General features: G+C 59.8%; 1 protein-coding gene across 18 annotated transcripts in view; it reads right to left on the reverse strand.

The window, feature by feature from the left end:
• ADGRE5 (adhesion G protein-coupled receptor E5) overlaps nucleotides 1-24,197 on the reverse strand; it is a 123,574-nt gene that overhangs the window by 4,173 nt on the left and 95,204 nt on the right. For 5 of the 18 annotated variants that reach the window (XM_050925174.1, XM_050925178.1, XM_050925175.1 and 2 more), the window contains 13 exons: nucleotides 21,963-22,118; nucleotides 20,387-20,542; nucleotides 16,890-17,024; nucleotides 13,012-13,143; nucleotides 12,061-12,110; nucleotides 11,536-11,637; nucleotides 10,969-11,143; nucleotides 3,335-3,451; nucleotides 2,805-3,037; nucleotides 2,360-2,524; nucleotides 1,266-1,457; nucleotides 521-741; nucleotides 51-117 (listed from right to left, as the gene is read on the reverse strand). The exons of 3 other annotated variants lie outside the window; for them this stretch is intronic. In XM_050925174.1, coding sequence (XP_050781131.1) covers nucleotides 51-117; nucleotides 521-741; nucleotides 1,266-1,457; nucleotides 2,360-2,524; nucleotides 2,805-3,037; nucleotides 3,335-3,451; nucleotides 10,969-11,143; nucleotides 11,536-11,637; nucleotides 12,061-12,110; nucleotides 13,012-13,143; nucleotides 16,890-17,024; nucleotides 20,387-20,542; nucleotides 21,963-22,118 — 1,901 coding nt within the window. The remainder of the gene's footprint in view (nucleotides 1-50; nucleotides 118-520; nucleotides 742-1,265; nucleotides 1,458-2,359; nucleotides 2,525-2,804; nucleotides 3,038-3,334; nucleotides 3,452-10,968; nucleotides 11,144-11,535; nucleotides 11,638-12,060; nucleotides 12,111-13,011; nucleotides 13,144-16,889; nucleotides 17,025-20,386; nucleotides 20,543-21,962; nucleotides 22,119-24,197) is intronic. 10 more of the 18 variants (XM_050925184.1, XM_050925182.1, XM_050925177.1 and 7 more) reach the window with 8 other exon arrangements.

Here is a 24,197-nt window from a genome sequence, read left to right on the forward strand (position 1 = left end):
GCCAGGGGGCCAGGCGCCTGGCATGGGGCTGGGCTGGGGGAGGGAGTTACCGCGATGATGATGCAGACAGGCGCCAGGAAGCTCCAAATGAATTGCTTCTCCAGCGAGAGCCAGCAGCTGTGGGGGGAGGGACAGACACGGGTCAGTCACTCACCTGCCAGCAGGGGGCACTGCAGGGTGTGGTCTGCCCCCCCCCGCCACTGGCAGAGTGAGGGATGGAGACTTGCCAGCCCCCCCCCCCCCCCCGGCTCTCCCTTCATGGCCAGGAGCTTCCTTGTGTTGTACAAGTGTCCTGGGCTGGACCCCTGGCCCAAGCAGCAGGAGGATGCCCCCCTCCCTCACGCTGGCCTCACCCACCCCAAGGGGTCCCACCCCTCCCCTCCCCTGGTCGGCCCGATGGCAGCGGCCACCCGGCTGAGCTGCTCCTGTCCCCGTGTGCTGCCTGGGCATGGGGCCCTGTTCCCCTCGAGCCCCTGGCCACGAGCACTGGGCCTGCCCCCCCCCCGGGCCGGTGACTCACTGGCGCGCCGTGCCGTAGCCCTGGCTGTAGGTGGCGGCTGAGATGCCCACGATGAGGGCCGGCACGCCGTAGCCCAGCAGGAACATGTAGCGGCGCCTGAGGCCGTGGGGGGTGAAGACCTGAACCACCAGCAGGTAGAGCTCGGCGCCCTCCAGGCACATCCAGCAGAAGGCGGCCAGGAAGAAATAGTGCAGGAGCCCAGCCACCACACCGCACACCACCTGCAGCCAACGGGACGTGGGACGTCAGGGCCGGGCTCCCGGCTCCTCCAGCCTCAGCCCCTGGCAGCAGGGGGCGCAGTGGGGAGTGGGGCAGGAGCACTGGCTGGGGGGGAGCTCCCAGTAGAGGGCGCTGAGGGGAGCGGGGCCCGAGGCTGGCTGGGGAAGAGCTACCAGTGGGGGGTGCTCTGGGGAGTGGGGCCCAAGGCCGGCTGGGGGAGGAGCTGCCAGTGGGAGGCGCTGTGGGGACCAGGCCCAAGGTTGGCTGGAGGGGAAGGCGCTCCCAGCAGGGGGCGCTGCGGGGAGCAGGGCCTCAACCTGGCTGGAGGGTTGCTGTGGGGAGTGGGACCCGAGGTTGACTGGGGTGTCGCTGCAGGGAGCTGGGCCTGATGCTGGCTAGGGGGGGCACTGCGGGGAGCAGGGTCTGAGGCTGGCGGCGGGGAGTGGGGCCTGAGGCTGGTGGGGAGGAGAAGCTCCCAGCAGGGGGCGCTGGGCACGAGGCTGGCGGGCGGGGGAGAGCCAGGTACCCTGTTGCCGGTGCTGGAGGTGCCGGTGAGGAAGACGCTGTAGGCGATGAAGAGCGCCAGGCAGAGGTGCAGGTGGATGGTGGTGCGGGGGCCCTTGAGGGCGCGGCAGAAGAGGAAGGTGACGATGGCCAGCAGCAGGCACAGCAGTGAGATCACCAGCCCCACCTTGGTGATGACGTCCAGGGTCCAGTCCTGTGCCAGGGGTGGGGTGGGGCGAGGGGGTTAGTCAGGGTCCCCCTCCCCTCCCCAAGGCAGCAGCCAGGCCGGGCTTTAGGGTACAGCTGGACTAGCCTGTCGGCCTCGCTCTGCACAGCGGCTGGGAGAGCCCCCTAGTGGTGACACCGGCAGCCTGCGGGAACCAGTGTCTGGCTGGGTCCAGCTGCCCAGATGGATTCGATGCTGCCCAGCCTGCCCCCCACCACCCCCCGAGACCATGGGGAGCCGAGGGGCTCTAGAGTCACCACCAACCAAGGGGAAGTCCCTGGCACCGATCCCTGCAGGACAGGGGTGCCAGACAGTGCGAGGGGCCGGGACTGTTCCCTGTAGCAGAGAGCAGAGCGCCCCTGCCTGGTGGGAGGAAGCCCCTGCTCAGCAGAGAGCTGCTTTCAGATAAGACGGATGCGCTTGTGGCTAAGGTGCTGCAGCTCAGGACTCCTGGGTCCTACCAGCTCTGGGAGGGGAGTGGGATCTAGGGGTCAGAGCAGGGGGCCTGGGGGCAGGACTCCTGGGTTCACTTCCCAGCTCTGATGTCACCTCCCTGTGTCTCCTTGAGTGAGGCATTTAATCCCTCTCTGCCTCTGTGCGATGGGGATGAGGATGCTCCCTGCCCTGCAATGCAATGGGGTGAGCCCCCTGCCCCTGCTGCCCCACAGCTTCCTGGCCAGGCACATCAGTTGCTGCTACATGGGGAGTCCCCCTGAGCTCTAGGGGAGTGGGGGGGCTGCTTGTGCCCCGATCAGATCCAGGGCCCTGCCTGCCAATGGGGAATGGGTTTACTCAGGGGAAATCTGGAGTGACTCCTGTTCCGCTGGGGAGGACTGAAGGGATGAGCAGAACTAGACCAGGCCTAAGGCCCCAGTGAGGGCCGCTCCTACCTCCAGCTCGTAGAAGGCCATGAGCACGGCGAAGCTGGTCAGGTGGTTGCACTGGCAGCGAGTGGTGGTGGCGTTCAACATCTGCAGGGTGCAGCCGTCGGTGGCCCAGCGCCTTCTGTCAGGCTCCCAGTAGGCGCAGAGGAGGCGCAGGTCGATCTTATTCGCCTGGGGACAGATAGATGCTTGGTGCATGGGGTGGGGGGCAGGAGCGGGAGTTGGGGAGTGGCTGGGGCCGCATGGGGGGCAGGACTCCCCAGGCCCCTAGAGGGCAGGTCGAGGAGGTACGAGGGACTGGGCTGGGGGCATAGAGCGTCAGTTTGTCCCTGGGTGGGAGCTGGATTCGCCTGCTGCCCCGGGGTGGGGGGGTGTTACTAGAGATGGGCCCAGGCTCTGCCCCCTCAGCGCCCCATCTTCTCCTTCCCTCATGCCCAGCCCAGGGGCTCACCGGCACCGGGTGGCTGAAGCAGATGCTGGCGGAGAGGTCAAGTGCCTGGGGGTTCGGGTCACTGAGGAAGGCCGACACCACTGGAGACAGCACACGGTAGCTAGGCCGCCCCGGCTCCCGCGCCCACTTTCCCGTCCGGCCGATCTTGTCCCACTCAGGCGCTTCCACCCTTCCAGCACCGTCCAGGATGGGGCTCATCCCCTGGTATGTCAGGAGCCCGGCCAGCGTGAAGCCTATGAGAGACAGAGGAGAGAGATGAAATGGAGGGCAGACTGGGGCACACTGGTGCCAGGGGTGCTGTGCTGCTGGAAGTGCTGCCCCCAATGCCCTGGCTGTGCCCCATCCCCCTACACACCCCAGCCTGGTGCTAGGGGGCCCTGGATTGCTGGAGGAGCCGGTCCCAATGCCCTGGCCGTGCCCCGTCCCCCTACACACCCCAGCCTGGCACCAGGGGGCGCTGTGCTGCTGCTCCCAATGCCCTGGCAGTGCCCATTGCTATACACACCTCAGCACAGGGGATGACCACATACCTTCATTTTTCTGCCCTGGGGCTCCGGCCCACTTTAAGTCCATCTGCGTCTTGCTTTGCTGCAGCGTCACCGTCTCCTGGCTCTGGTTCCCAGCCTGCCTGACCACCAGCCCCAGCTCTGCAACCACAATGCCAGCCAGGGCTCACAACAGAGAACATGGAGAGGACGCCTGTACCTATTGGATTTCTGGGAACTGGGTGGGAGAAGCCCGCCCACTGCTAACCGATTCCACTCTCCAGCCTAAGGGGAGGATCTACAGGACCTCAGAACCCAACTGATTTTGGGGGACAACTAATAAAAGAACAGGGACAGGTGTGCAGTCAGAGGGCCATAAGAAGGGAGCCGGACGGGGACACCGAGCAGAGAACCCTGGACAGCGCCCACTGCTCCTCGAAGGCGTCAAGGGAGCCAGTGGACGCCGCCCAGAGGAAAAGACGGTTACTCACCTTTGTAACTGGTGTTCTTCGAGATGTGTTGCTCATATCCATTCCAGGTAGGTGTGCGCGCCATGCGTGCACGTTTGCCGGAAACTTTTTCACCCTAGCAACTCCAGTGGGCGGGCAGGTCGCCCCCTAGAGTGGTGCCACTATGGCACTTGATATATACCCCTGCCGGTCCACCCGCTCCTCAGTTCCTTCTTGCCGGCTACTCCGACAGTGGGGAAGGAGGGCTGGTGTGGAATGGATACGAGCAACACATCTCGAAGAACACCAGTTACAAAGGTGAGTAACCGTCTTTTCTTCTTCGAGTGATTGCTCACTTCCATTCCAGGTAGGTGATTCCCAAGCCGTACCTAGGCGGTGGGGTCGGAGTGAGAGGTCGCAGCCTGGAGTACTGCAGAGCCAAAGGCCGCATCATCTCTGGACTGCTGGACCAGGGCGTAATGGGAAGCGAATGTGTGGACCGATGACCAGGTCGCCGCCCTACAAATCTCTTGGATTGGCACGCGGGCAAGGAAAGCCAGCGATGACGCCTGTGCCCTGGTGGAGTGAGCAGTCACACGGCCCGCAGGAACGTGGGCCAGATCATAACAGGTCCTGATACAGGAGGTAACCCAGGAAGATATCCTCTGCAAGGAAATCGGTAGTCCCTTGACCCGGTCCGCTACCGCCACGAATAGCTGGGGGGACTTGCGGAACGGTTTGGTCCTGTCCACATAAAACACTAGCGCCCGACGGACATCTAGCGAGTGGAGTTGTTGCTCCCTGCGGGACGAATGGGGCTTTGGGAAAAAGACGGGGAGGAAGATCTCCTGGTTAATGTGAAAAGCTGAGACCACCTTGGGGAGAAAGGCAGGGTGCGGTCTCAGCTGCACCTTGTCTTTATGGAAGACCGTATACGGGGGATCTACTGTGAGGGCCCGTCTAGCTGAGGTGATGGCCACTAGGAAGGCAGTCTTCCATGAGAGGTAGAGCAGGGAGCAAGTCGCTAACGGCTCAAATGGAGGGCCTATGAGCCGAGTTAGGACCAGGTTGAGATCCCATGAAGGGGCAGGAGGACGGATCTGTGGATAGAGACGTTCCAGCCCCTTCAGGAATCTCGCCACCATAAGGTGGGAGAAGACGGAACGTCCGTCCCCTCTGGGATGAAACGTGGAGATAGCTGCTAGGTGAACACGAAGGGACGATAACGCCAGACCCTGGGCCTTGAGGGACCAGATGTAGTCCAGAATAGTGGTGATGGGAACCTCCATAGGGAGAAAACCTTTCTCTGAACACCAACAGGAGAAACGCTTCCACTTAGCCGAGTAAGTAGCCCTGGTGGAAGGCTTCCTACAGCCCAGGAGGACCTCCCGAACCGGGGTAGAGCAGCGTAACTCGGAGCTGGTCAACCACGCAGCAGCCATGCCGTAAGGTGCAGAGATCGAAGGTCCGGGTGACAGAGCCTGCCGTGGTCCTGGGTGATCAGGTCCAGATGAAGGGGCAGGGCAACTGGGTTGGCTACTGAGAGGTCCAGCAACATGGGGTACCAATGTTGCCTGGCCCATGCTGGAGCTATCAGAATCACGTGAGCTCTGTCCCTGCGCACCTTGAGGAGGACCCTGTGTACCAGTGGAAAGGGAGGGAACGTGTAAAACAGATGGGTCGCCCATGGGATAAGGAAGGCATCCACTATTGACCCGGGCTCCCGACCCTGAAAGGAGCAGAATGTCTGACATTTCCTGTTCTCCTTGGACGCGAAGAGGTCCATCCGGGGACGACCCCACCTCTGGAAGAGTGAGAGGGCGACGTCCGGGCGGAGGGACCACTCGTGTGAGCAGAATGACCTGCTCAGTCGATCCGCTAGAGTGTTTCATACTCCTGGGAGATAGGAGACAGAATGGTGAATGGCATGGGCTATACAAAATTCCCAGAGTCGCATCACCTCGTGACATAGGGGAGAGGACCTGGTGCCGCCCTGCTTGTTGATATAGAACATGGTCGTCGTGTTGTCGGTGAACACCACGACACAATGACCTTGAAGGTGATGGACGAACGCTTGACAAGCAAGACGGACCACTCTCAACTCCCGTATGTTGATGTGGAGGTCCAGCTCCTGAGGGGTCCACAGGCCCTGAGTTCTCTGAGCGCCGCTGTGCGCCCCCTAGCCCAGATCTGAGGCGTCCGTCGTCAGGGATGCCGAGGGTTGGGGCGGATGGAACGGGAGCCCTGCACAGACTACGGACTGATCCAGCCACCACCAAAGGGAGTCCAGTACCCCTTGGGGGACAGTGACAACTGTGTCCAACGAATGTCTGGCCGGCCGGTAGTGCGCGATGAGCCAAGATTGAAGAGGCCTCATGCGGAGTCGGGCATACGCTGTCACGAACGTACAGGCCGCCATATGTCCCAGGAGGGCCAGACATGTTCTTACAGAGGTCAGCGGGGCCGCCTGCAAGCGCAGAATGATGGCCGATAGCAACTGGAACCTGGGCAAGGGTAGCAAGGCCCTGGCCAGGGTAGAGTCCAGAACGGCCCCGATGAACTCTATCCTCTGCGTGGGGAGCAGAGTAGACTTGTCCACATTGATCACGAGGCCTAGGGCAGCAAAGAAGCTGCTGATCCTGCGGACGTGGTCGCGGACCTGCAGCTCCGATGTGCCCCGGACCAGCGAGTCGTCGAGGTAGGGGAACACGTGAATGCGGCCGCGCCGAAGATATGCGACGACGACTGCCATGCATTTCGTGAACACCCTCGGGGCCGTAGAGAGGCCAAACGGGAGGACCGCAAATTGATAATGTTGGCGGTCGACCACAAAGCGAAGGAAACGCCTGTGCTGGGGAGATATGGCGATATGGAAGTAAGCGTCCTGCATGTCGAGGGCGGCGTACCAGTCTCCAGGATCCAGGGATGGGATGATGGTCCCAAGGGATACCATACGGAACTTCAACTTCACCATATACTTGTTGAGTTCCCGCAGGTTGAGGATAGGCCTGAGGCCCCCCTTGGACTTGGGGATTAGAAAGTAGCGGGAATAAAACCCCTTGCCCTTCTCGCTCTCTGGAACCTCCTCTATGGCTCCCTTGTCGAGGAGCGTCTGCACCTCCTGACGGAGGAATTGCTCGTGAGAGGGGTCCCTGAAGAGGGATGAGGGTGGGGGGGGGCGATGAAAACTGCAGGCGATAACCGGCCTGTACAGTGCGCAAGACCCAACGGTCCGATGTTATTTGGGTCCACGCCTAGAGGAAAAATGAAAGACGGTTGGAAAACTGCGGGGAAGGATCCGAAGGGAAAACTGGTACTGCGCCCTCGGGCGCACCTTCAAAATGAAGGCTTGGGACCGGGTGGGGCCTTGGCGGAGACTTTGGTTTGGCCACCCGACTGTCTGCGCCTACTGTTCCTGCCGCGGTGCCTATTAAGGTCCTGCCACGGGCGGAACTGAGGATATGGCCGACGTTGCTGCTGTTGGTTCTGCTGTCGGAAGGGCCTGCGCTGTGTCGCAGGCGTATGCATCCCCAAAGACCGTATGATGACCCTATTGTCCTTAAGGTCCTTTAGTCTGGGGTCTGTCTTATCAGAAAACAGGCCCTGGATAGTATGCTGGAGCTCCGGCGGAAGGCCAGAGACCTGGAGCCAGGAAATGCGGCGCATTGTAAGCCCTGAGGCAAGGGTCCGAGTGTCTGAGTCCACAGCATCTAAGGAGGCTTACAGCGATGTCCTCGCTACCTTTTTGCCCTCGCCAAGAATGGTGGTAAATTCCTGACGCGCGTCCTGCGGTAACAGCTCTGTAAATCTGCCCGCCGCTACCCAGGAGTTAAAAGAGTAGTGGCTAAGGAGGGCCTGCTGGTTCGAGACGCTGAGCTGTAGCGCCCCCGCTGAATAGACCTTACGGCCCAGGAGGTCCATCCGCCTCGCCTCCTTAGACTTGGGCGCCAGGGCCTCTTGACCATGGCGCTCCCTGTCGTTCACCGACTGGACCACAAGGGAGCAGGGTGTCGGGTGAACGTGTAAGTATTCATAGCCCTTAGAGGGGGCCATGTACTTTCTTTCCACTCCTCGAGCGGTTGGAAGGATGGAGGCCGGTGACTGCCAGATAGTGGTGGCGTTGGCCTGAATAGTCTTGATGAAGGGCAGGGCCACTCTGGTGGGCGCATCGGCGGAGAGGATGCTCACCACCGGGTCCTCGATTTCAGAGACCTTCTCTGCTTGAATGTCCAGGTTCTGCGCCACGCGCCTGAGGAGGTCCTGATGTGCCCTAAGATCTAGAGGGGGAGGGCTGGAGGACGAGTTACCTGCCACCGCCTCATCAGGGGAAGACGACGAGGAGACCCCTGGCAGCAGAGCGTCCACGGGGGGTTCTGTCTGGGGCTGCACCTCCGTCTCTGGAGGGAGCTCTGGGTCCTGGTGGCTGGACCTGTCCTCGGCTTCCGGGGAGGGAGGGGGTCGAGACACCGTTGCCTCTGGTGGCCTGCGTTCCGCCGCAGGGCGGGGAGTGATATGTTGTGGACCCTGGGCTTGGCGGTACGCCCAGGGGGTCCAAAACCCCCACTGCTGAGGCTCTCGTTCTTGAGGCGGAGGGTCCTGAAACAGGGCTGCGTGTCTGTCCAGTCCCAGCGTATAGGCGCTCTCCGCCTGAGAGGATATGGATGGTTCCCTTGAAGGCCATGGAGGCGCCGAGCCAGTTTGATAGACCTCTCTATACGCCGACGCCGACAATCTCCTCGGTGCCAAGGATCGGTACCGTGAGTCATACCGGTGCCGAGATTGGGATCGGGAACGGTGTGGTAGTCGTTGCCGGGATCCGGATCGGGATCTGCCTCGAGGTCGGTGCCGAGAGCGGGACCGCGATCTGCGTTCAGCGCGGTGCCGGGATGGCACTGGGGACCGGGACCTGCCACTGACGCGGTGCCGGGAGGTTGACCGGGACCGGGACCTACCACCGGCACGATGCCGGGAGGTCGACCGAGGAGCTGAATGCCGAGGTGAACGGCTCCTAGAGTCTCGGTGCTGGTGGTAAGAGGAGCGAGACCGGGACCATGCAGATGCTGACCGGCGCTGCGAGTGCGACCGGTACCACCAAGGAGAATGGTGCCGGGACTGCGAGCGGCGCCAAGAGCGCGAGCGTTCACGTCTCTGTGGCGATCGGTGCCTGGACTCCGGAGACGGCGCTCTCAGCATTGGCTTGCCTCTGGAGGTTACCCGCCCTGGGGGTACCGTGGTTTGAGGCTGCGATGGCTCAGTGAGCGCTATCAAGTCCCGTGCTGAGGCAAAGGTCTCCGGCGTAGATGGGACTAACAGCTCGACCCCCGATCTCAAGGGGGAGCTAGGAGGGGCCGGACTCGACAGACCTTCCGGGCCCGGAGTCGACAGCAGCCCTGCAGGCGGTGCCGCGGCCAAGGTAGGTGCCGGGCGTTCCACTCGAGCCTGCCTAGATGGTGTTGCAGACGTCGAGGGTCTTGGATCGGTTCCCGGTGCCGGGGATGGACGGGGCCGGGGAGTCTTGCCGGTGCGGTCCGGTGCTGGAGTAGAGGTGGCCGGTTGTGCTGCTGGTACCGGAGTCAGTGCCGCTTCCATTAGGAGAGCGCGGAGTCTTTGATCCCTCTCCTTCTTTGTGTGAGGCTTAAAGGCCTTGCAGATACGACACTTCTCAGTGATGTGCGATTCCCCCAGGCACTTGAGGCACGCATCGTGGGGATCGCTAGTCGGCATCGGCTTCTTGCATGCCGAGCACTGCTTGAAGCCCGGCGAACCAGGCATGAGCCCGGTGCCGGGCGCCGGGAAGGGCAACGGCCCACCTGCGAATAAGTTCTACAACTATATACAATAAACAATTAACTACTATACTACCTTAAACTGTCTTTTAAAACTATTTACGACTACAACTACTAACAGTGTACAAGGGAGAGCTAGGGACGTGGAGGACAGCAAGCCGCACTCCACAGTTCCAGCAACCGACACGGCGGTAAGAAGGAACTGAGGAGCGGACGGGCCGCAGGGGTATATATCAAGTGCCATAGTGGCGCCACTCTAGGGGGCAACCTGCCGGCCCACTGGAGTTGCTAGGGTAAAAAAGTTTCCAGCAAACGTGCACGCGCAGCGCGCACACCTACCTGGAATGGATATGAGCAATCACTTGAAGAAGAACTCCGCCCGGATACGTGAATGGACCAAGGACCGGAAACGAGCCCCACAGTCACTGGGGTCTCCATCGGCCAACCTCCTCTCCCTGGTTGCGTAGATGGCCCTTTTAGCCAGGGCGAGAAGGAGGTTGACCAGTAGGTCCTGCGACTTTGTGGGGCCACGGATAGGGAGTGCATAGAGAAGGAGGTGAGGGGAAAAGTGCAGCCAGAAACATAACAGGATATTGGTGAGGAGCCGGTATAGGGGCTGCAACCTGGCGCACTCCAAGTAAACGTGCGCCAGGGTCTCCCTCATGCCGCAGAAGAGGCAGGTATCTGGGGCAGGGGTAAATCGCGCCAAATACACGCCCGTGCTCAGAGCCCCATGAAGGAGTCGCCAGCTGATATCCCCGGCGGGCCTTGGGACCAGGGTAGAGGAAGCCTGTAGCTAGGCAAGGTGCTTTCCTTGCTGTGGGGGGGGAGCTCCCAGCTACTCCAGTCCCAGCCTCTCCCAGCAGGGGACACAGCGAGGAGCACTGGCTGGAGGGGGAGCTGCTGTCTCCCAGCAGGGGGCACTGTGAGGAGCAGGGCGGGAGCATGGGCTGTGTGGGGGAGCTCCTGTCTCTCAGCAGGGGGTGCTGTGGTGAGCAAGGCGGGAGCACTGGCTGGGTGGGGGAAGCTCCTGTCTCCCAGCAGGGGGCGCCGTGGGGAGCAGGGCGGGAGCACTGGCTGGAGGGGGAGCTCCTGTCTCCCAGCAGGGGGCGCTGTGGGGAGCAGGGCAGGAGCACTGGCTGTGGGGGAGGGAGCTCCTGTCTACAAGCAGGAGGCGCTGTGGGGAGTGGGGCAGGAGCACTGGCTGTGGGGAGGGGGGAGCTCCTGTCTCCCAGCAGGGGGCGCTGTGGGGAGCAGGGCGGCAGCACTGGCTGTGTGAGGGAGCTCCCGTCTCCCAGCAGGGGGCACTGTGGGGAGCAGGGCGGCAGCACTGGCTGTGTGAGGGAGCTCCCGTCTCCCAGCAGGGGGCACTGTGGGGAGTGGGGCGGGAGTGTAGACTGTGGGTGATGAAAGCCCTATTGAGGTCATGTGGCCAGGTGCTGACCTGTGCCATTGGGGGATGTGATGCTGATCATGCGGTCACGCACGGTCAGGGCCAGCGTTCTCAGCAGCGTCTCCATTATGGCCATCAGCTCCGTCGCGATCCGGTGTCTCCACTCCACGGTCTCACTCTGCTGCCCGACCAGATTTATCTGCTTCTCCAGAATGTCCAAGAAGCCCTGGTCAAACAAACATGGGGGGTGTTGGTGTCACAGTGTCTGAGCCCCTGCCGCGCCCCCCATTCCCAGATTGCTAGTCCTCCACTGCCTTCCCACAATCCCCTTGAAAGGAAAGACAAGTTCTCCTGCCATTGACATCACTGCCTGGGAGGTCAGACTAGATGATCACAATGGTCCCGTCTAGCCTAGGAACCTAGGAGAGCCAGCTTCTTGGGCACAGAGCCCACTGGGAGGCAGGCATGGGAATTTCTGGGCAGTGCTGCTGTTTATTTATCTCCTGTTCCAGGCGTTGCATCCCTGTAGAACTCCCTGAGACTAGATCTGAGTAGGAGCAGCAATTCTTCCCCCTAACAAGAACAAACCCAACAAGGCCCTGAATTTTGGCTTGGCACCTGCAGCTTCTCCTCAGCGTTCTGAGAGTGCATCTGCTTCAGATCTTCCAGCGCCGTGTTGCAGAGACGTCCCACCTGTGCCTGGAAGCTGCCCAGGAGATTCTGCAGAACAAGGCCCAGGCCTGGCTCAGGAAAAGAGATCACAGAATCGCAGCCCACGTCCCCCTGTCCCGAGATGATCTCTCGGCTCAGAAGCCAGGCACCAGAGGGAGCGCAGGCAATGCCCCATCTGGCCCCTAGGGGGTGCATGGCGTTTGCAAGGGATGGTGGGGGATGGTGGTTGCAAGCTGAAGCGTGTTGCAGCAGCCTGATGCTGCTGATCCTGGAGGGTGAGGATCACCCTGGGGCAAAGGCCTAGGCTGTGGCTGGACTGCAGGGGCTCCAGGGACTGGCCACTGGCTCTTTGCCCAGGGGCGAGTTTGGCCCCAGAATCCTCATTGGGTGAGATCAGTGAAAAGCAACGTGGCATGTAAAGGGGAATCGGGGTCTATCCCCCCTCCCCCGCGGGGTCTGTGCCCCCCTCACCTTGGCTCCGGCAGAGTTGTCATCACCCAGCAGCGGGGGGCAGGTGAGCTCTGGGGATGGAAAGGGAGGAGGAGTGAGAGATGAGCAGGGGGAATGCGGGTCTGGCTGAGTAGGTGCATGCACCAGAGCCAGGCACAGAGAGCAGGACTCATTCCCCACAGCAGGGGGCAGTATGGGCACACCCAGCCCATGTCAGTGATATGGGTGTAATAGATCCTCTCCCAGCAGGGGGAGCAGTGACCCCCCCCCACACACACAATTCGGACCCACACATGTGCCCAGCCCCTTCTCCCCATCCTCTGCCCACCAGCCGGTCCCTGTGAAAGGATCCGTCCCCCCTGCCCATCCTGGGGGGACTGAGCAGCAGTGGGGTGGGGTGGGGGCTGTGGAATCATCCCAGCCGTATCTCCCTTCAGCCTTCTCCCCCCAGCTGTGGGTGGTTCTGGTGTGTACTGGGGGTGGGGGGTGAATGCAGTAGGGAGCCCTGGGCTGGCCCCACAGTGGCCTCTAGTGGCCCCTAGGCACAGACTGCGTCCCCTGCTGCCTCTTCCCAGGGCAGAGAATCCAGCAGTGCAGCAGGAATACAGGCACTGCTGGCGTGGGGAGACGCCCGGCCCCTGGCTGCCCTGCTCACCCCTCCCTGGCCTGGCCCCTGCTCCGCTCCCCAAGCCAGACCTGGGCAGGCTGGTGCCTGTGGCTCTGAGACAACCGGAAACACCCCAGTGGACGGACAGGCTGGGCTGCGGGGAGGTGAGAGCCTTGAGGATGAGCCCTCCCCAGCCAGGGCTGAGACCCAGAGGGACCTCGTCCATGGGGCACAGGGGGGCTGGCGCACTGTCCCAGTCCAGTTCCCAGCTCACTGCCCCCTTGGGCAGGACCTCTGCCTGTGTAACCCCAGGCCCTGCCCAGCCCACCAGGTGTCCCCGCCATGCCCCCCGCAGCAGGACCCACCTTGGCACAGGGTTGTGTTCCTGTTGGAGGGGATGTAGCCAGCCCGGCACTCACACCAGTAGCTCCCATTGGTGTTGATACATGTGGCGTTGGGGCCGCAGATATCTCGGGTCTTGTTGCACTCGTGGATGTCTGAGAGGGGAAAGCAGGGTGGGGTGGGGGAGAGGGTCACACGCAGCACGGCTGGGAGTGCACGGGGGCGAATGACCATGGAGACACCCCCCACTGACTGCAGGGGGCGTGATCTGTCAGTCAGTCTGTCTGCTCCATCTAACCCCCCCCCTCATACTATTCTCCTTTCTTCCCTGCTATTTGCAGGGCCCCAATCCCTGCGGTGCAACCACTCCCCCCACCCCCCAGATCAGGGGGTCCAACCTTTTCCAGACCAGGACCCTGCGATCCCCCCCTGCACCAGCCCTAACAGAGCGGGGTTAAGGGGGGGCCATATCAGCCAGTTAAGCTGCAAAGGGGAAGTGACTTAGGCTGCGTGCAGGGCGCTAGCTAGAAGGAAGCTCGCCTGGGAGGGGACAGGTGAGGCTTCTCTACAGCCCGAGGCTGGGCCCAGTGGTGGGGGTCTGAGGCGAGGGGTGCTAGGAAGGCCCGAGGGGGGGCTGGGAGCCCTGAAGGAAGGGTTTCACTAGCAGGCATAGGAGAGAGGGGTCTGGCTTTGAAAGGCTCCCCCAGAATGGAGATCACAGCGTGACGTGGCCGGACAGCCGAGACTCGGGGGAGCCGCGACTCTGGGAGCTGCAATGGTGGAAGAGAAGAAAGGTGGCGCTGAACTGGAGCTAGTCACCAGAAGGGGGCACCACGCTCAGCGTTACAGACCCCAGCCCGATGGGCCCCTACCCGTTCGGGATACACCCAGCCCCGCCCCTCCCATGGAGCACTAGGAGAAGGGTGGGTGGGCTGCAGCCAGGAGAGTGCAGGGGAATTGGGTGCTGTCCCTTTAATCCAGTTTCTTTGCTCTCTCGTGGCGCTCATGGGGGTCTATGGCAGAAGCCCGCAGACCCTGACATGCGGCCAGGTCCTGCACGGCTGGTAAACAGGTTGTTTGGAAGCGAGCTGGATCCAGGGGATCCCCCTATTCCTAACACTGCGCAGTGAGCAGCGGCCCAACATCCATTCCCGGATCCTGCTGTGACCCCCAGGCCCAGGGCCCCGTGGGGCAAATCCACTGAGCCCTCGGACGGGTGACGCCAGCTCGACACTCACTGCTGATCCGGCCTGTGGAAGCCGAGGCCGGAAGAGACCTGCCCAGCCTGACCCCCAGCATAGCCCCAGCCGGAGTCGCCACCCAGCGGGTCACCAATCTGGCCCCAAACGGAGGGGACTTTACTGCCCTCGCTGGCTCCTGGGGCCTTTCACCACTGTGGAGAGTCTGATCTGACAGACGGGCCCTGCCCTGCCCAGGCACAGAGAGCCCTGCCGTGATCTAGCCAAACGCTGGAGGGCTGGGCACCCGCCAGGCTGCCAATGTGGGTAGCGCCAGCTGCCGGGCAAAAGGGGATAGACGGGGGATGTCGGGACTCCATGGTGCAGCAGGGTCACTCACTCCATGCAGGGAGTGGGGTTTTCTACCTTGGAACCCGGCCTGTACGGGCAGAGACTCACTCATTCCGGCCAACCAGCCCCTGGGGAGCCTGCAGTCCTGTCTGGGGCAATGAGAGATGGAGAAGCAGAGCTGGGACAAAAACCCCTTGAAGTCAGTGGTGCTGCACCAATTTACACCACTGGGGCTCTGGCCCCCGCTCTGTGACCATTTCACACACAGCAGCACTGAGTTGGTGGTGACGCATGGGGGATGGGCGCATCATCCGTCATTCCCATGGGTTGGGGGAAGCGGTTGAGTCACTGCAGAAATGGTCATGACCGATTCTCCCAGAAATCCCAGCCAGGAACAAGGGCTGGAATTAGACATTCACTTGCTTATTAACCCAACATTTCAGCCGGCCAATCAGGAAGCAAAGAAAGACCGTGGGACTCAGGCAACCAGTTGTACATCAGTGACAACTTTTCAGAGCAAACAGTTTGCCAATAAAATCACAGACATTTATCCACCCAAACAGTCAAAGGGTCAGCCGGTGAACAAGCAGGCTTGGATCAGCATGCAGAGCTGTTCTGCTGACTCCCCCTGGTGTTCAGATCAACAATGGCCTATCAGTCATCATCCCTGGGGACAGATGGGTGGTGACCCTTCTTGAGGAAGTAGGGGAAGGGCCTCTAAACTCTCCCTGATATTTATTCATAATGCTTTTGCTCCTCACAGAAAACAGCAAACAAGTCAATCAGCGGGGAGAGTCCAGAGCACTCACGGATCCTTCCCTTGGGCCGTGTTCCAGCAGCTTTCTCAGACTCCCCTTCTCTCTCTTACCCGTGGCAGCGTTTTGCTATTTCCCGCTATGCCCCTTCCCCTCGGTCATTATTTGCATAGAGGCAGCACCCAGCGCGCTGCACCCACACTGCCATAAAGAGCTTCTAGTCTAAATTGGCAAGAGGTGAGAGAGAAAACTGAGACACAGAATTGCCCAAGGACACCTAGCAGTAACAGAGCTGGGAATAGCCCCCAGGCTCCTGCGTCCCAGTCCCATACCCCACCCACTAGACTTGTCTCTTTTGGCTTGTTTCTTCCATAGAAGGCCAAGAATGTGTCTCCCCTGCGTCACCATGCAGATTGTACCCTCTGCTCCCCCTCACTGAGAGGAGCTTTATGTCTCCATGGCTCATGGCCAGGAGTGCATCAGGGCTGGAAAAAATCCTTGTTCCTTTGGCAGGGAACTCAACTTTTGCTCCATTGTTAAACCTACTGGAAGGCAATGGGCCTACACCATGCCTGTGAGGGGGCTTGTACGTGCCAGGCTCTAGCGAAGGCCGCTGAGCCGCGGAACAGGAGAGAGCAAGTTTGTCCTGCTCTAGTGGCTGGTTCCCATAAGTAGATAATAGCCTGCTACAATGACTAGCTAATGGAGTTACTCCCTTAGCTCTAACAGCTGAGATCTGTGCTTTTAGGAGGCAGGTCCTAGGTTTGATTCCTGCTAATGACCCAAGCTGGTTCCTTTGTGATGCCAGCTCCTTAGCAGCTGCTGAGGGTTCGATTAATGGGATTCCAGAAACTACTGGGTTTTCTGAGCCCAAGCTGTGTTACAGGCTGATCCAACACAGAGTCCTTGGCTCCATCTCAGCCCAGTTTGCTTTGCAAAGACCTGACCTTCCCCCACCTCAAAGCTCTGCTATGAAAGAGCATCTTGGGCTCTGACTGCAGCTGCAGGCTTGGAGGGATGTTGCAGCTCCTAATGACATCCCCAGTGCCCTACGCTCCTGCCTCGGTGGAATTAATCAGCCTGGCAAGAGACATGGTGACCTTCTCTCCCCGGGCTCAGTTTCCAATTCGTAAGACAGGTTGGGAGTCAGGACAGATACTTTGCCCGGGTGTGGTGCAGAGACAGAGCGAGACCTCAGGGCAACTTGGTTAGTTTCACCATTCAGGCATGTGGGTTAGTGTCAGATATCCTGGGTCAGCTCAGTGACGGTGCATTAACAGCATTGCCAATGCCAAGCAATCAATAAAAGCCCCAAACCTTGAGCCAGGCTGCAAAAAAGTCACAAGATTTAAAAAAAAATCTCATCATTTTTAAACCAAAACCTGTTTTGGGTTCATTTTGTTTGACTCTGATTTGGGAGCTGTTGGTCACCCCAGTGTAATGTTTGGCAGTTTGGCCTCTGCCACGTGGGCCAGGCCCTAATTTTGATTTTAGCCAAAAGCAGAATCATGTGACTCCAGAAGGTGGGCCTTTAAGGCAAAACCACGCGTTGGCAACACTGCAGACAAGCCAGAAACATCATGCCTTTGCCACGACTGTTTCCAACTCTGGTTGTACCTGTGCAGATCTTAGCCGTATCCTTTTGACTCTTCCCAAATCCCCAACTGCATTTACACATGTAAGTCCCTGGCATGTTTATGCAGTTCCCATGGGGTGCACAGATTGTGGCATTTCGCTGGCACTCATCAATGTCTGCAAGGAGAGAGAAAGCGCTAGGCCAGGCTGAACTAGGAGCTGGACCTTGGGCACTGGGGGACGCTGCTGGGGGATAATCCAGGCGTCCGACATGCACCATGCTCTGGGGAGATGGCGCTGGTTAGAGCCAGGAGTTCAGTGACTGGGTCAGCGAACGACAGCAAGTGGCTATTGTCCGGAATGAGCCACTCCAGCTGGGAAGGGAAACGCAGCCCTGCCGGGACACGCGCCTGCTGCTTGCTAAAGCCACCAAGCAGATCTGGCGATGCCCAGTGCCGCAATATCAGTGCAGACGGCAATGCCTGAATGAGCCGTCCGCCCCTGGAGGGAACAAATGGGGAGCTGCTTTGGAGGAAGGGGATAGAGACTAACACGAGGGCTGATCTAATGCCTGGATATCAGTCAATGGGATGACGTCCTCTGCAACCCATGAGCTGCCCTGGGCTCCCCCTTGCACACAGGGCAGTGTAGAACCAGAGGAGTTCAGAGACAGGCAATGAGAATGATCAGTGGCCTGGAAAAACCCTCCGCGGAGAGAGATTGAAAAGACTGGGACTGTCACCTTAGAGTGGGGTAAGAGGGGATGTGTTAAGCGTCTATAAATGACTGATGGGAATAGAGAAGGGACATGGGGAGCTTCTGTTCTCCCCAACTCATAACATGAGAGCCAGGGCCAGTCAGGGAAGTGAGAAGAAGGGAAATTCAGAACGGAGCCAAGGAAAGGCTGTTTCATGCAATGTGCGATTAGCCTGTGGAACTCCCCACCACAGGAGTCCCTGAGGCCAAGAATTTAACAAGATTCCAGGAGTGACTGGACATTCCTATGGATGATGAGAACAGCCAGAGGGATCATAGTTAAAGGGCACAAACGTTTGGGAAGAGAGAGAAAACCTCTGCTGTGACGCTTCAGCCCAGCTGAATATTGGAGACCAGGGCGTGAGGGCAGATTATCCCCCGGCTGCCACTGCAGGGCTCTTCCACTATCATCTGCAGCATCTGGCTTTGGCATGTTGGAGCCGGGATACCAGGCTAGATGGGCCTCAGCTCTGATCCCGTCTGTACTGTGCAGGTGCCACGTTACTTGTGTCTCAGCCTGGTCGGTGCCATGGTTTTGTCTTTTCAGAGGCTGAGCTGCTCCCAGAGCAGACTGAACCTGTCAGAACCTACCAGCTGCTTCCTGCCAAGTGCTGCCTCCTCCGCCCCTTGACCCTGCGACACTCGCGGGTTCTCCTGACAGCCCCAAGGCGGCTCCATGTTTCCAGAACCTGCTTATTCTGGAAACGACGTACAATTGGGTTCTGCCCCGAAGGCTTCCCAGAGTCCATGCGCAATGGGAACGGAGCTTCCAGTGTCCTTATCCATCCCGTCTTGGTTCCATTGGAATGTTTACAGCAGGTAGCGCCACAGCCGGGCCCCATGGTGCCAGGTGCTGTACACACATCCAGCCACAGGACAGCCACTGCTCTAAAGTGCTTCCCCCAGCTCCGACACTCTGTCTGCTGGAGAAGAAGTGCCATGCACTGTGTTCTCGGTGGTGCGGCCAGAGCTCTCCCCTCCCTCGGGCACATGGGTGTCCCGCGGCTTCCAAACTCGCTCCGAGTTGCAGGGAGCTCTGATATTGGTGTCTCTAGGGGCTTAAGTACACGGGGAAATTGAGGGTAACAGCTCCTGTGGAATCGCTCCCCATCCAGACAGTCTGGTCTGTACTAGTCAGTGCTCTTCCAAAGAGAACAGCGATCGCGATCAATCCCCCCGGGGGCAAGCTCTAGGGATTCTCCACATGGCTCCCGATACCAGCTATCCCCGCACAATCCCCGGGATGCTGGCTGAGATACCTGCGGCGCTGATTTCTTCTTGTGCCTAGACCCGCCCCAGGACACTGGCTGGGGTTATCCCATGTGGCCTGGGGCTGGCGCAGGAACGGCTGGGCGAGGTCTCCACTGGGTTGGCGTTTGAACTAATGAGCTCCTGAGTTCTCCCAGTGCTACGGGCCCGGTGCTCTGCCCCCCCAAACGGGGGTGTAAAGGGCGGTTTCCATGGGAACGGCCGGCTGGGACTTGATACAAGCTCTAACTACCGGCTGAACGTCACAAACAAGGGCCTGGAACGCCCCGGCCCCTTCTCCGGTCAGGCCGCCCTGACTGCCTAAGGGGGCATAATGGCCCCCTAGGGAAACACCCTCCCATCCAGGAGGCTCCCTGTCAGTGTGGGGCTGGAAAAGGCTCTGCTCTTCCAGCCCTAAGGGAGGGGGCAGATTGGGGGAGTGGCCGAGGTGCCCTGCCCTGAGGCTATTCCCTGCTCCCCAGGCCTAAAGGGGGCAGAGCGCACTGTGCTGTATGTGGACCATCCACGAGGCCCCTTCCCAGAATCAGGGGCGCTAGCAGCCTGGATTCTGTGTGCTGGGGACAGCAAGGGCCCCACCCGCCTCCCTGGCACATCTCTGCAGTACAAGAAGTTTACTCCATGGGTCTGTTTATTCCCCACCCAAGCGGGTAACAAGCATGTTGTGAAACACACAAGCTGGGACATCAGTTGTTTATCCTGGATGGTTTGTCTCAGTCTGTAACTGTCGGGGTCCATTGTCAGAGGCAGAAGTGTGGCCGTGTCCCTGTGGCATCTCTGGGCGCTGGCACCGGGCTGCATTGGTGATAAACCTGGCCAAGCGCCTTGGCCACTGATCCGACTCTGGGCTGTCTGGGCACTTCGATGGATGTCTGCCGAGCCAGCGACCCAGCCAGAGCCGGGACAGCACACGGAGCCGACAAACAGCAACCCCAGGTCCCCGCCCCAGACTGCTGGAACTCGGGGGGCCTCAGGGAAGCCTGGGGCTGGGCTGGCAATGCCAGTCACAGCACATGCCCCTCACAGCGCTGCCCACGCAGGGAGCTTGGGGCCATGGGAGGTCCCTCGAACTAGCAGCTGCACCCCCTAGAGGCCAGAGCAGAGCATGGCTGCCTGCCCCCAGCAGAAGCTCAAGCAATAGGGGACGGGGGCGAAGTCAAGAACGCTTTAGCCCAATTCCCAGAGCCGTTCCCGGGGCCACTTTTCAGGCTCAGCGGGACACTAGCAGCTCAGATGCTGCGTGCTGGGGCCAGCATGGGTCCCCTCCCCTCTCCCCAGCACATCTCTGCTCTGTGGGTCTGTTTCTAATCCTGAGGGTTTATTCCCTGTCCAAGCACAGGCACAGAGGTGAGCCCAGCCCCGTGCTCTGTGGGAGCAGGTGAAGGTCACGTCTCATCACTGCCTCGCTGACGGCCTCGGGCCACTGCAGCAGCCCCGGTGCAGAGCCAGGCCTGGAATGAGCATTTGCGTCTGCAAGGGGGGGGGGTCTCAGCAGGTGTGGGCAGGGGAGAGCTCACCCTGGCAGCTGTCTCCACTCGCGTGCATGAAGTTGCCCTTCCCAGAGCTGGACTCGTAGCCATCACTGCAGGTGCAGTAGTAACTCCCAGCCATGTTGGTGCAGTTTGCGTGGTGTCCGCAGTCTGCCGGGATTGAGCCCTGACACTCGTCAATATCTGCAACACAAGAGGGGACACTCTGTACAGTCCTGGCAGGGAGATGTTCCCCGTATCACCTCCTCATCCCCCAGCACTGAGCTGGCTGATGGGACCCAGGTGACCAGGCCCCAGTAGCTTAACAATCACAGGCCTGGATTCTCAGCGACACTCAGACGGCACTAGGCTGCTCTGGCAGGGGAACGACCACTGGAGAATCCCCCACCATGCAAAAGGGGCCACCCCAGCTGGTGGGCAGCTGCTGTCAGGGTCTTGCACCCACCCGGCTCCTAGCCACGGATGTAGGGGCTGAGGCCGGGGCCCAGCACTGCAGCTATTCCCTGCCCCCTAGGACCTATGGGGGAGGATAGGGGGTGCGGCTGGGGCACACTGTGCTGTGGATATTCTCTCCTCACCAGGGCCCATAAGGGGCAGAGCGCACTGTGATATTTCAATGGCCCAGACAAAAGGCCCCTTCCCAGCTCAGGGGGACACTAGCAGCCCAGATGCTGCGAGCTGGGGCCAGCGAGGGTCCCCTCCCCTCTCTCCAGCGCATCTCTGCAGCACAGGGAGTTTGCTCTGTGGGTCTCTTTATTCCCCATTCAAGGCCGGGCAAGGAGTGAGCCCAGCCCTGTGCTCTGCAGGAGCAGGCGAGAGCAGGGCCAATGAGAGGTGGGCCAAGAGGCCATTTGGCCTTGGCTGCAAGCTCAAAGGGGGCATCAAATTTAAATACTTTTAATTTATTGGCATTATATAAGTTTTGCAACTTGTTTTTATGAGCGTCCCTATTGGACCAAAATCAATGTGACCCACCTTCTCTAAGCTCAGAGCTGCAAATTCAAGCAAATAAGAGATGTGGTTTGGTAAGACATCATTTTTTTGTTAACTGATACAGATTTTGTCATATTAACGAGTTAAAAATGCTCATAGATATTGCGTATTTTTGTCAGTTTGCCTGCATCAGTGGCTTCAGGTGAACGCACCTTCAACGTGTTGAAGGAGGGAAAGAACTATCACCATTCAGCTATGGGACTAGAGCGTGTGAATGGGCTCCCCATGCTTAATGTCAACGGTGACATTGCACAATAGCGAGATTTTTCCTCAATAATTAGTGCATTTGCACAGAAAAAGGCTACAAAAGCATTGGTTAAATAAAACAATATTCAAATTATGTCTCACTCTTTTTTTAGTGCCTTATTTTGTTTTCATGTGTCGTTATTTTCTACATTTATTATGGCTGCAGGCCTGAACAGCTGGAAGCAGCCTGCACCTTTCTGGACCTCTGAGAGAGCCTGAGTGAGGGTCATGTCTCACCACAGCCTCGCTGAGGCCTCGGGCCACTGCCAAAGCTGGCAGCAGCCCCAGTGCAGCGCCAAGCCTGGAACAAGCATTTGTGTGTGCAAGGGGCGGTCTCAGCAGGTGCGGGCAGGGGAGAGCTCACCCTGGCAGCTGTTCTCACTCGCGTGCGTGAAGTTGGCTTTCCCAGAGCTGGGCTCGTAGCCATCGATGCAGGTACAGTAGTAACTCCTAGGCACGTTGGTGCAGTGTGCGTGGGGTCCGCAGTCTGCCGGGCTCGGGCCCTGACACTCATCAATATCTGCAATACAAGAGGGGATGTTCTGTACAGTCCTGGCAGGCAGACGTTCCTGTATCACCCACCTGTACTGAGCTGGGTGACGGGACCCAGGCCACCCAGCAGCTTAACAATCACAGGCTTGAGTCTCAGCTATGCTCAGGCAGCAGTAGGCTGCTCTGGCAGCGGAACGGCCACTCGAGAATACGGTGTAATGAAAACTGTGTTAGCATCACAAGCTTTCACTTAACGTCTGCAAGGGGCTTTCCTGGTCCTGCTTGCGGGCTAGGGGGCTCAGGTGACAAGCGTGTGATCTGGGTTTTCAGCAGTGTGTCTGCCAAATGGCTAACCTAGAGCAAAGTGGGGTTAGTTGTGCCCATCTGCCTTCAGGAGCAGCCTGCTTTGTCTCTCCCTGTTTGGGGTCCTCGTGTTCTAGGGCTCTGGATTCTAAGAAATAACCCTGTGTTGATCTGCAGCCTGCCAGTGAGAGGATGTGATGCTTTGTTTCTAACTGTGTGCGTGTGCCGTGAACATAACACAGGGAAGGGGACCTTCAGACCTCTGCTCAGCCACTGTGGCCTCTATGGGCCAAGCTCCAATGAGGCCAAGATTTGGGGAGATTTAGGAGTTCATGTGTGAAGCTGAGTTGCCCAAGGGCTGGGAAAACTGGGACTTGGCAGAAATCACCCTCAGGTTCCAATCACAGAGGAACACACAGGCATTGCCAGCCTGAGTCAGTCCCAAGGCCCCTCTACCCAGGTATCCCGTCTGCAACGAGTGCTACAGAGGAAGGTGTAAGAGTCCCGCAGCAACAGCCAGGGGATAATCTGCCCCCATTAAGTCTCCTCCTGGTCTCTAATAGTTGGAGGTCGGCTTAAGCCAGGGGTCTCAAACTCAATTTACCTTAGAGCCAGTGCCAATCCTCAAATCCTCCCAGCGGGCCAATGTCACTCATGCTGCCCAGAACCCATCCCCCAAAAACTCTGTCCCCCACCTACCTAAGGCTGTGGGATGGAGTCTAGGTGAGGGAGGAGGTCTCAGATAGGGGATTGGAGTGCAGGCTCTGGGAGGGAGTTTGGGTGCAGAAGGGGTGAGAGGTTGGGGTCTTGGAGGTAATTTGGGTGGGGGAGGGGGTCTGGGGTGCAGGCTCTGGGGTGAAGTTTGGAGGCTGTGGTGTGTGTGTGGAGGGGATTCAGGCTCTGAGAGGGAGTTTGGGGACTGGAGGAATGTGGGGATGGGGTGCAGGATCTGAGAGGGAGTTTGGGGGCTGGGGGTGTGTGGGCTGCAGGTTCAGGGACGGAGTTTGGGGGCAGGAGGGGGTTTGAGGACCTGGTGCAGGCTCTGGGAAGGAGTTTGGGGTCGGGCAGAGGTATGTGAGGAGGGGGTGCAGGCTTTGAGAGGGAGTTTGGGGGCTGGGAGTATGTGGGAATGGGCTGCAGGCTCAGGGATGGAGTTTGGGGGCAGGAGGGGGTGTGAGGACCTGGTGCAGGCTATAGGAGGGAGTTTGGGGGTTGGAGGAGGTAGGTGAGGTGGGGGTGCAGACGCTGGGAGGGAGTTTGGGGGTTGGAGGAGGTATGTGAGGTGGGGGTGCAGGCGATGGGAGGGGGTTGAGGCTGCGGCACTTACCTGGGGCTCCAAGGCAGGGCAGGCCAGGGGGCAACCGCACGCTTCTGCCCCCAGGCATCACCCCCGCAGTGTCCCATTGGTCACAGGGGCACTCGGGTCGGTGGCAGCAAGCGGAGGCACAGCCCTGCCCCACCCCTGGACCGCAGGGAGGGGCCGGCAGCCACTGGAGAGAGCAGACAGACACCACTCGGCTCCGCTGCGCTGCTGGGGCCCGTGATCGGGGAGAACCCAGGGGTGGCAGGTGGGGCCAAGGGAGAGACCAGGCCCCAAAACTGCTGGAGCCCCACTGGCCAAACTGGGGAGGCTTGCAGGCCACAGATGACCCACGGGCCAGAAGTTTGAGACCCCTGGCTTAAGTCCTGAAGTAGGAGCTTTTCCCTCCCTCACAGAATTATTGTCCATTAACTAGCACAGCTCCAGGCATTGTCGTTCCCCATAGAAACAGCCAGTCCCTCTTTAAACCTCGACACATTCACA

This window comes from Gopherus flavomarginatus, chromosome 16 (genome assembly GCF_025201925.1).
Source record: "Gopherus flavomarginatus isolate rGopFla2 chromosome 16, rGopFla2.mat.asm, whole genome shotgun sequence".
NCBI classification, from domain to species: Eukaryota; Metazoa; Chordata; order Testudines; family Testudinidae; genus Gopherus; species Gopherus flavomarginatus.